The sequence below is a fragment of the Heptranchias perlo genome, chromosome 11 (assembly GCF_035084215.1).
Source record: "Heptranchias perlo isolate sHepPer1 chromosome 11, sHepPer1.hap1, whole genome shotgun sequence".
Lineage (NCBI taxonomy): Eukaryota > Metazoa > Chordata > Chondrichthyes > Hexanchiformes > Hexanchidae > Heptranchias > Heptranchias perlo.
In genome coordinates, this window is record NC_090335.1 from 67131651 (window position 1) to 67143701 (window position 12051).

Genomic DNA, 12051 nt, shown 5'->3' on the forward strand with positions numbered 1-12051 from the left:
TTGGGTAGATGCCAGTGTTGTAGCTGTACTGGAACAGTTTGGCTAGAGGCGCAGCAAGGTCTTCAGTACTACAGCCGGAATGTTGTCGGGGCCCAAAGCTTTTGCTGTATCCAGTGCACTCAGCCATTTCTTGATATCACGTGGAGTGAATCGAATTGGCTGAAGACTGACTGCTGTGATGGTGGGGATATCGGGAGGAGGCCAAGATGGATCATCCACTCGGCACTTCTGGCTTAAGATGTTTGCAAACGCTTCAGCCTTGTCTTTTGCACTCACATGTTGGACTCCGCCATCATTGAGGATGGGGATGTTTGCAGAGCCTCCTCCTCCCGTTAGTTGTTTAATTGTCCACCACTATTCACGACTGGATGTGGCAGGAATGCAGAGCTTTGATCTGATCCATTGGTTGTGGAATCGTTTAGCTCTGTCTATAGCATGTTGCTTCTGCTGTTTAGCATGCGTGTAGTCCTGAGTTGTAGCTTCACCAGGTTGGCACCTCATTTTTAGCTACGTTGCCGCACATAACAAGATTTTGAGAGAATATCATCAATTTAAGTACAAAATGATGTGAGAAGAATAATCCATGAGACTCCAGGCTGGTTTATTTAACTGGTCACAGAAGGGTCCGTTTGCATCAGAGCAACAGATCCTCCATTTTTGACAAGCATTTTGTAAGTGAAGCATGTGTATTACAGAGTAAGGGTTTTTTGGTTTGGTTTCTCCGTGGCTGGGAGAACTTTGGGGCAGATTTTCCCTCTGGATATATACCGGCTTCCAGGTGTAACTCCAATGGGCAGGGAAAGGTAATTGGGCAGGGGACCATGCTGCCGATGCCCTGCCCAGCCACCGCCACTCCTGGGACTTTCCACCGGAAGTGACATTGGCCATGCAATACATCCACCCAAATATGGGTGGGTGCATTTTAATGAAGTGCAATTAAGAGGAATACATCATACGCAAAAAGGACCAACCCATTCCCCTCCCTGGACACTGTCTCAGGTTGAACCAAAATGTTCGTAACCATGGCATCCTGTTCAATCCCAAGCTGAGCTTCAGACCTCATATTCTCTCCATCACAAAGGCTGCCTTTTTCCACCTTTATAACATCATCTAGCTCTGTCCCTACCTCAGCCCAACTGCTGCTGAAACACTCATCCATGCCTTTATTGCCTCCAAATTCCATTACTTCCGTGCTCTCCTGGCCGGCCTTCCATCCTTCAGCTCATCCAAAATGCTGCTGCCCATAATCTATCCTGCGGCAAGTCCTGCTCACCCATCAAACCCGTCCTCGCTGATCTACATTGGCTCTTGTTCCCTGACGCCTCCAATTTAAAATTCTCCTCCTTGAGTTTAAATCCCTCCATGGGCTTGCTCCCATCCCCTTCCTGTGACCTCCTCCAGCCCTACAACCCCCTCTGTACGCTCTGTTCTTCTGACTTCTGCCTCTTGTGGATCCCTGTCTCTTCACTCCACCATTGGCGGCCGTGCCTTCAGCTGCCTGGGTCCCATTCTCTGGAATTCCACCTCTAACTCCCTCTACCTCTCCACCTTCCTCTCCTCCTTTAAGGCCCTCCTTAAAACCCATCTCTTTGACTAAGCTTTTGGTCACCCTTCCTAATCTTTCCTTCTTTGGCTCAGCATCTATTTTCCTTATCCCTCTTCAAAACTCCTTAGGACATTTTTCTACATTAAAGACGTTCGAAAAATGCAAGTTCTTGTTGACATATTTCCTGTCATTTGTGACATAGCAAGGCCGGTCGCTTGAAATGCTACGCACAGTGTTGCAATGTCATGGGAAGGGGGCAGATTTAAATGTTAAAGTCTCCAGTGGTGCTGTCGCAGGCTCCCATGGCCTGCAGCAGTGATTCCCCTTCCTCCCGGATACAGCCGTTCACAGCAAACTGAGAGTTGTTGCTGATGTCACCTGCTGCAGCCTGGAAGGAGCCAGTCGCATAAAAGTTAAGGGTCACAGTGACCTTGACAGCTGTCCATGCCCTGGTGCGAGGCTCAGGTTGTGGCTGCAGCAGGTGACATAGCTCAGTGACGGTCTCCTTGGTGAAGGCGTCTCGTAGGCTGCTCCTCGGTGAAGTTCAGGTAGAAGACCAGCTGTGGGTTCGGCCTCCTGCGCAGTCTACTTCTCCTCCCTCTTCTCCCAGCTGCTCCTGTTCTCTCCTTGTCCTCCAGCTCCAAAGGCAGCTCTACCAGACCACCCATGGCTGCAATAAAACTGTGTTCAAGGCAGATTAAAGCTTTCCAGCACCAGCAAAAAAATTGTCAGCAGAAGTCACAATGTCACAATTCAGTTGTGGATTGCAAAAAATAGGCATAAAGAAAACACCCAGAAGTTAACTGGCAGCCTATAAGGAAGAACCAGCAATTAATCTGTATGGAGTGGATGTGCCCTTTAAACAGTGCTGCTGCAGGGTCCCTGCTGCCTGTTACTGCCATGATTTGCTGAGCGAGTTTATCATATGATTTGTGAGGTGCTGGGGCAGACCAATTTCACATGAGTCCTACAACAAGTGTAGGGCCCTTATTTAAACATTATAATGAGCATTTTTAATACTTCCGATACTGGACGCATCCAATATGGCAGGTGGTGTACATCCGGCTTGGAATGAGTATGTGCACACTGCCCCCCCATTTTGGGCTCTTATGGGCCCATTTTACACCTATAAAATGGGCACAACACAATTGAATTACTTGGCCTTTGTTTCTTCCTTGTTTCTGTCCAATTTCTATTGCAGAGAGTGTTGCTCAGACACTGGTATGTGCTTTTCTGTACTTGTCTGCCACTCTATCTGAGGAATGTGATTCATCTTGTTAAATTAACATTTGGTCATGCATGAGTGGAACAGAGCACTTCCTTTACACTTTCTCAGATGCAGGTATGGACCAACAGGGAAGTTGTGAGGCCTTCTTGCACTGGCAGTCAGAAGCATTGTAACTGAGCATTAGTGTAAGTTATTATTATATTTCTCTTAATAATCTAGATTTTCTCATTTCAGCCACGACCTTTGAGATGAGAATCCCTGTCAGACATCATGGCGACTGTCAGAACAATTCTGAAGTTATTTAGCATATCTTTGGGTGAGTAAATTATACAATAGTGAGCATTTTACAATCAGATATAACCATTGTGAAAACTTGTGATGTATTTATGTTTCTACTCCCCCCTCCAATTTTCTCTGTGTTGTCATGCTGGGTTATGGTTCCAAGGTCACAAGCAGCCCTCCATTACCCTCTTTCAAGTGATTATTCTTCAGGCGTGACTCTAGATAGTGAATGTCAGCAGGTTGTGTGGGAGGAGGGCATCACAGCTAAGTTCGATTCTGTCCACACACTTACCCTTTCCAACAGGAATTGCTGGCCACTGATCAGAATTGGGATCCCTAGCTGATTTTTCCCTTCCCTACCCTCGGAAAGAAAAATAAAGACTTGCATTTATATAGCACCGTTCATGATCTCAGGATGTTCCCCAAAGCGCTTTACAGCCAATTAAGTACTTTTGAAGTGTAGTTACTGTTGTAATGTGGGAAACACGGCAGCCAATTTGCGCACAGCAAGTTCCCATAAACAGCAATGTGATAACGACAAGATAATCTATTTTAGTAATGTCGGTTGAGGGATAAATGTTGGCCAGGGCACTGGAGAGAACTAGCCTGCTCTTCTTCGAAACAGTGCCGCAGGATCTTTTACATCCACCCGAGAGGGCAGATGGGGTCTCGGTTTAATATTTCATCCGAAAGGCGGCACCTCCGACAGTGCAGCACTCCCTCAGTGCTGTCACGGGGAGTGTCAGCCTAGATTATGTGCTCAAGTCTCTGAAATGGGACTGGAACCCATAATCTTTTGACTCAAAGGCAAGAGAGCTACCACTGAGCCAAGGCTAACACCTAACAAGGGTGTCGACTCAAAATGTGATATTATGCAAAAGAATCTGAAATTGTATATTTAAATGATATGAGTATTTAGATAAATTTGGCTACTGATTTGGAAGATGCAAAATTTCAATCCTCTGAGCTTTAGTTTGAAAGTTTGGGTCAATGAATTATTGAGGAGAACTTTTTTGAACGGATATGGTTTTTTTCACGTAAGAGCAGCAAATACATGCCCTCTGCTAGTCTTCTAGAAACTGGATGCATTTCATTACCCATTGTAATCGATTGCAAGACTTCAGATGTATACTTATGCTATTACATTGCCAACAATCAGTCATACACCCAACCAAGTAGACTGTCAGCTATCCAGGCACATCCTTACCAGTAAATGGCAAAGAAAAGTGGACAAAGCATATTCAATAGATTGGCTGGCATTCGATGCATAGCCATCTGAATCAATTGGCAGGCATTGGATGCATGGTCAGGACAGGAGCACTCCATCCCAACAGGCCAGCAGGCAATAGGTATACACCTATTCCAATCAAACATGCGCCCATCCTGGATTGTCAGGAATCAGAACATCCACGCCCCCCATCTCCCCCATGGCACTGGGTGATGCAGTGGGTTAGTCACTGGCCTTTCACCTCTGGGACCTGGGTCAAAATCCAGCCTAAACTGATGAGATGAAAGTCTCTATCTGCTGGCTGCAAAGGTCTTATGTGAAATGATCTTTGACTGTCTCAGTCCAATACCTAGTGGGTGTAGACCTATGGAACCAAACTGCCCTTAATTGGCAATGTCACTCATACAGGTCTAAGGATATTTGATGTGGGAAATGAACAAATCTGCAGCAAGAGGTGCCCTTCTGAGGCTGGGGGTGAGACACATTGTTAGCGCAGAGAATAAGGACCTTTACACTGTATCTGTCTGTGCTTTATCTGACCTGGAAGTGCCTGACGCAGACTGGGGAAATGGGAAGAGTTCCATTCCCCAACATGAACATCCCTCATCTCCGTAAAAACAAAATAAAAAAGAACATCCAACTCTCACCTCCAATATACCATTAATGATTCAGACTTCTGGTGATAAGGATCTGGAATGCACTGCCCTAGGGGGTGGTGGAGGCAGATTCAATCATGGCCTTCAAAAGGGAACTGGATAAGTACTTGAAAGGAAAAAATTTGCAGGGCTACGGGGATAGGGCAGGGGAGCGGGACCAGCTGGATTGCTCTTGCATTGAGCCAGCACGGACTCAATGGGCCGAATGGCTTCCTTCTGTGCTGTAACTTTTCTATGATTCTATGGTTCTATGATTCTGCACTGCAATGAAAATAATTCACACCCACCGAACCATTAAGAAAAGTCAACTTTAATGATTAAACCACAACAAAACAACAGACACAAATCAGTCAATCGCTACTGAAGGAAAAGCAAAAGGTTAGATAAAGAAAGCTATCCAGCTACTATTGTAGTCAATTCCAATCACTAACAGCAGATCCATACCCATCCAAAGGCACTGCCAGTGCATCAGATGCGTGCCCACCATTAGACCACCAGGAATTGCATAGAATTTACAGCATAGAAACAGGCCATTCGGCCCAACTGGTCTATGCTGGTGTTTATGCTCCACACGAGCCTCCTCCCTCCTTACTTCATCAGACACTCTTTTGGGGTAATGATATCGTGAATATGGAGAGAGCTGTACTGCCTCTCTATGTACGTGTGTTGACATTATTCTTTTTAAACCACGGAGCGTTCAGGCCTGAGCCAATCTGGACAGAGCCATTTTCTGATTGTTTTTTCTCTAAATATCCAAGCCATCCCAATTGGGACTAGCATTTCAGATTCAGTGATGTTCCATACTCACTACAGCCTTCATCGCTTCTTCACAGCCATAACATCACTTGCTATTTTCCAGGAGAACGTTGGGACACTGTTGTGCAAAGTGGTGGCCAATGACCCATCCATCTTTCTAACAAATCCGCCAGTGTGAAAACATAATCCTTTTGTTTTAAGTGTTTTGATTTGAACTCACGTGCCAACTCTCTGCTGCTCAACGTACTGGAATGTATCAGCTTTACTGGGGTTTTTTTCACTTAACTTTTCATTAAAGTCCAAGCAATTTTTTTTTAAACAATGAAAAAGTACAAGTTTCCCACTTGTAACATAGCCAATGGCCTAGCAATTGGTCCACGCAGTGCCCGTTTTTCAGGCGCTGCTCAGACTATTACAGCGGGAAGGAAATGCGTGCACATTTCCCAACGCGACCTCCGCCCCGGCCCCTGGGCGCCCAAAAATGGTCATGGCCCAATTTCTAGGCCTTTGTGTGCGTAAGTATCAGGCTTTTTAAAAAAAACACAATCACACTTAACCCATACCTAGCCACACTACACAGGAGATACACAGTAGAGTCCTGCTTAGACTCACGTCCCTTTTGAAGTCTTTATCATATCGAACCCAGATGTTACATCCTCAAGGCAAAATTATGAGTACAGCATGACTGTGTAGTGTTTGAATGCCAAGAGGCTTTTTGTTACCAATTTCCTCTTTTCTTCAAGGTACGATCTGTTGCTCGGCTCAATGTTACTTTTATCTAATATCAACTATTTCTCTTTTAGGTATGTGTTTATCTACTAGAATCATAGAAGGTCCAAAAAGTGCTTTTGCTTTGCTTAACAGTGATGCTGCATTCAACTGCACAGTGTCTCAGCCCTGGTTGATTATAATCTGGATAATGGGTAAGACACCTGTCCTTTCTGTAACACCAGAGGGACCAATTATTACGGACTCTCAGTTTGGACAACGCAATTATACAACTGAGAACACGTTTACTTCGGAACTTGTCATCTCAGCAGTGACCTTGAACAACAATGTGACCGTGAAGTGCAGTCTCCAAACTGAGGGAAGTCAGCAGGCAGATTTGTTTGTGCAAGGTCAGTATAATTCTCTGAGGGACTTCAGTTATGTGGAGAGACTAGAGAAGCTGGGAATGTTCTCCTTAGAGCAGAGAAGGTTAAGGGGAGACTTAATAGAGGTGCTCAAAATTATGAGGGGTTTCGATAGAGTGGATAGTGAAGAAACTGTTTCCACTGGCAGGAGGGTCGGTAACCAGAGAACACAGATTTAAGATAATTGGCAAAAAAGCCAGGGAGGAGATGGGGATAAATTGTTTTTACGCAGCAAGTTGTTATGATCTAGAATGCACTACCTGGAAGAGTGGTGGAAGCAGATCCAATAGTAATTTTCAAAAGGGAATTGGATATATACATGAAAGGGAAACATTTGCAGGGCGATGGGGAAAGAGCAGTGGAGTGGATCTAATTGGATAGCTCTTTCAAAGAGCTTGCACAAGCACAATGGGTTGAATGGCCTCCTTCTGTGTTGTATGATTCTATGAAAAACAGAAAATGCTGGAAACACTCAGCAGGTCAGGCAGCATCTGTGGAGCGAGAAACAAGAGTTAAAGTTTCAGGTCGATGACCGTTTATCAGTGCTGGAAGACGTTAGAGATGAACAGCTTTTAATCAAATAAAGAGCCAGGGAAAAGGAGGAAGGGGGAAGAGAAAGAACAAAAGGGAGAGGTCTGTGATAGGGTGGAGGGCAGGAGTGATTAAATAACAAAAATGATGATGGTGCAAGGCAAGGAGGGTGGTAATTGTCAATTGTATGCATGTGATTTATATCAATTAGTGTTAATTGTATTCAGGTGGTTTGTATCAATTGGGAGCTCTCTTGTATCCATTTATATGAGAGCTTATCTAGGGTGTGGTATGGGTAACGTGGATCTTTGTGAATAAAGGCTTGGAAGCAACTGAGGACCAGGCTCTAGTATTCCATCCTTCACCACCAGGCTATCCAGTTTATAACAATAATGAGACAAATCTAGAAACAAAAGAGGAGGTGTAAATTGGTTACAGCAGAATAGGATAGGTGAAGGGAAGCATGGAAAATCCGGCAAAAATTGGAAGGCTCCCATGGCCAGTGTAATTCTCTTCAGTTCTGATGAGAGGTCACTCTGAAATGTTAATTTTGCTTCCCTCTCCACAGATGTTGCCTGACCTGCTGAGTGCTTCCAGCATTTTCTGTTTTTAATTCAGTATAATTCTCTCTTCCTTTTTCCTTTCTTTTTTATCATTATCACTGCACTAACCAAGAAAAAAAAACGACACCAATCTGGAACTGTGAATTAGAATAATTGTATTCATTGTTAAAAATTACTTTTATGCGCTTTAACATTTTATGTATTGTTAAAAAAAAATCTCTTCTTTCCATTCTAATAGAGCTTCAGTTCTTTTTACCGTTACCATTCCATTCTTACCTCAGCTGGAAGCCTTTATTGTAGCTAATAATAGAGCTACTGGATAGAAACAAAGGGAAGTTTGTGTCAAGGTGTAGGGAGGAGAGGGTTCACCAGATTTGTATCAAGTATCATATTTCAGGCCCCATCTTGACTTTGTGAACATTGCTAGCCCAAATGTTAGTTTTCTTGAAGTGAGGAACAAATCGCTAATTCATCCAATAGGATCAGAGGCTTCAAGCATGAGATGACAAGGAAATGAAAAGGGTGGGAGTCGGGACAGGGGATTAAAAAGATTATCTGAAGGATCAAAGGAATTGCATCACTACAGCTTTCCATACTATTCAATTACTGATGTGAAGGCAATCCTTTCAATCCTCGCCTTTGTTTGGTTTTCTTTCTACCTTGTGCACTTTAATTTTGAGTGTATTCAGTTCTGCCCACACTCTTCAGGCCCATGAGAAGCATTTTCATCCTGTTTAGGTCATTTTGATTCACCTCCCCCCTCCCTCTCCGCCCACCCCTCTCTCTCCGCCCAACACACATATTCACAACCATCCCCTATCCAGGAGAGTGAATGGGCATCCAGCTGTATTGGCCTTTACCAATATCGATCTGTGGCTCACCACAAAGCATTCACAGCTCTTTTTAAAAGGTGTCTAGAGCTACTTCTACTTTAACATTTTTTAAATATCCCTGTCTCAAAAGAGCAACCTTTGTGTGGCACTCTCCATTCACATTTGTTGTTAGCTGCCAACCTCCAGTGACCCGCTTGGCTCTGAAGTAAAATACAGAGACACCAGTGAGTATGCACGCAGGGTCAGCTCTGGGCACTTACCTTGCTGCAACAGGGGATCTTAATCCGACGGAACATTCGTAGGGCCACAGTTCCATGGCCTTTGGTCCTCTGCAGGTCAGATCATTTACATGTCATTTACGTCCACAACTAATGGTTTACTCCATCACCTGCATCTATATATGGAACAGCTGGTTTCAGAGCACTATGGGCAGAGCCCTGAGAGCAGGTTACCTACACTTCAGGGTATGGTAAAGTGAGTGTTATGTTACTGGGCTAGTAATCCAGAGGCCAAGACTAATAAATCCCAAGAGTTCAAATCCCACCATGGCAAGTTGAAAATTTGAATTCAATTTAAAAAAAAATCTGGAAATAAAAAGCTGGCATCAGTATAAGTGACCATGAAGCTGTCTGGTTGTCGTAAAAACCCAATTGGTTCACTGACGTCCTTTAGGGAAAGAAACCTGCCGTCCTTACCCGGTCTGGCCTATGTGTGACTCCAGTTCTACACCAACGTGGTTGACTCTTAACTACAATCGCAAGTGGTCTAGCAAGCCACACAGTTGTATCAAAAAGCTACCAGCAGTTCAAGTAGAAGGCCCACCACTACCTTCTCGGGGAAATTAGGGATGGGCAATAAATGCCGGCCTTGCCAGTGACGCCTGAGAATGAATAATATAAAACATACTCCCGCATGTGTGAGTAAGGTGACGGGAGGAAGAAGTTCTGTAATAAATAAAGCATTTGAACTAATTTTAGAATAGTTTTAATACAAGGCTTAAAAAAAAATAAGTGGCAAATTTATCTCTGATGAAACACTGTATAAAACAAAATCTCTGCTGTTATTATGCCACAGTCGATGGAATGGTATCTTTTGTGAGCAAGGTTACGTCTGTGGTGTTAAACCGTAGCACAGACATTGTCTGTAAGGCAGAAGGCTGGAATCCTGAACCAACTATCACCTGGACAAGAAACCAAACAGCAGTGGATTCAAGAATGTACACCACCACCAATAGCCCATCTTCAGGACATCTCTACAATTCCCTCAGCACCTTAAATCTCACACTTAGTGCCAATGCTGAAGTTGCGTGTCTGGCCACCATACAGGCTCTTCATCAGCCTAAAACTGCTGTACTTTACATCACAGTGGAACCACGTAAGTAGAATGCCTTATAAGTGAAATTGGGTTTGTTTAGTACAGTGAGTTGCCAATTGGTCAAAGGGACAAAATCTACATTAAACCAAAGCCGTGTGAGGGCTCTCTTGCTGGTTCGCTAGATGAATCTTAAGTTCAGTGTGGAAATGAGCCATATAGAACATGAACATCCCAAGTTCATTTCCTGGAAAATGCTGAATTAGTTAATTGGTTGGCGACTGCGCCATTATAATTGGATTCAGAGCCCCCAGGCTAATGAGGGGGAGAATATTCATTGTCCTTTGATTCCTGCTGTAATGTACATGTGTGCAGACGTCAGGTGAGGACAGGATCAGGTTCAGGTGTGATTCCACCCATGACCAAATATCCTGCGAACATTCATTGTCCCGGCTCACAAACGCAGAATGATCTTGTATGATAGAATCATACAGTCATAGAATGGTTACAGCACAGAAGGAGGCCAAATGGCCTATCAAGCCCATGCCTGCTTTTATAAGAGCAATCCAGTTAGTCCCAATCCCCCGCTCTTTCCCCGTAGCCCTGAATTTTTTTTCCCTTCAAGTGTTTATCCAATTCCTTTTTGAAAGCCATGATTGAATCTGCCTCCACCACCCTTTCAGACAGCGCATTCTAGATCATAACTACTCACTGCGTAAAAATGTTTCTCTTCATGTCGCCTTTGGTTCTTTCACCAATCACCTTAAATCTGTGTCCTCTGGTTCTCACCCCAATGGAAGAGTTTCTCTTTATTTACTTTATCTGAACCCTTCTTGATTTTGAACACTTCTATCAAATCTCCTCTTAACCTTCTCGGCTCTAAGGAGAACAATCCCAGCTTCTCCAGTCTATCCACGTAACTGAAGTCCCTCATCCCTGGAACCATTCTAGTAAATCTTTTCTGCACCCTCTCTAAGGCCTTCACATCCTTCCTAAAGTGTGGTGCCCAGAATTGGACACAATACTCCAGCTGTGACCGAACCAGTGTTTTATAAAGGTTCAACATAACTTCCTTGCTTTTGTACTCTATGCCTCTAATTATAAAGCCTAGGGTCCCATATGCTTTTTTAAACGCTTTCTCAACCTGTCCTGCCACCTGCAAAGGTTTGTGCACATATACCCCCAGGCCTCTCTGTTCCTGCACCCCCTTTACAATTGTATCCTTTAGTTTATATTGCCTCTCCTCGTTCTTCCTACCAAAATGTATCACTTTGCACTTCTCTGCGTTAAATTTCATCTGCCATGTGTCCGCCCATTCCACCAGCCTGTTTATGTCCTCTTGAAGTCTATTACTATCCTCCTCACTGTTTACTACACTTCCCAGTTTTGTGTCATCTACAAATTGTTCAGTTCCATTCGCAACCCCTCAGATAATGAAGCAGTCCATGCCTGCATGCAGCAAGACCTGGACAACATCCAGGCTTGGTAAGTGGCAAGTAACATTTGCGCCAGGCAAGTGCCAGGCAATGACCATCTCCAACAAAAGAAAGTCTAACTACCTCCCCTTTACATTCAACGGCATTTCCATCGTTGAATCCTCCACCATCAACATCCTGGGAGTCACCATTGACCAAAAACTTAAATGGACCAGCCACATAAATACTGTGGCTATAAGAGCAGGTCAGAGGCTGGGTATTCTGCGGCAAGTGACTCACCTCCTGACTCCCCAAAGTCTTTCCACCATCTACAAGGCACAAGTCAGGAGTGTGATGGAATACTCTCCACTTGCCTGGATGAGTGCAGCTCCAACACTCAAGAAGCTCGACACCATCCAGGACAAAGCAGCCCTCTTGATTGGCACCCCATCCACCACCCTAGACATTCACTCCCTTCACCATCGGGGCACCGTGGCTGCAGTGTGTACCATCAACAGGACGCACTGCAGCAACTCGCCAAGGCTTCTTCGACAGCACCTCCCAAACCT

At 44.4% G+C, this 12051-nt stretch overlaps 1 protein-coding gene across 2 annotated transcripts in view; it reads left to right on the plus strand.

Annotated features, from left to right (window-relative positions):
* LOC137327462 (immunoglobulin superfamily member 5-like) overlaps positions 1-12051 on the plus strand; it is a 39838-nt gene that overhangs the window by 5149 nt on the left and 22638 nt on the right. For both annotated transcript variants that reach the window (XM_067993313.1, XM_067993314.1), the window contains 3 exons: positions 3009-3090; positions 6500-6814; positions 9831-10130. In XM_067993313.1, the coding sequence (XP_067849414.1) occupies positions 3045-3090; positions 6500-6814; positions 9831-10130 (661 nt within the window). In that variant the 5' untranslated portion in view covers positions 3009-3044. The remainder of the gene's footprint in view (positions 1-3008; positions 3091-6499; positions 6815-9830; positions 10131-12051) is intronic.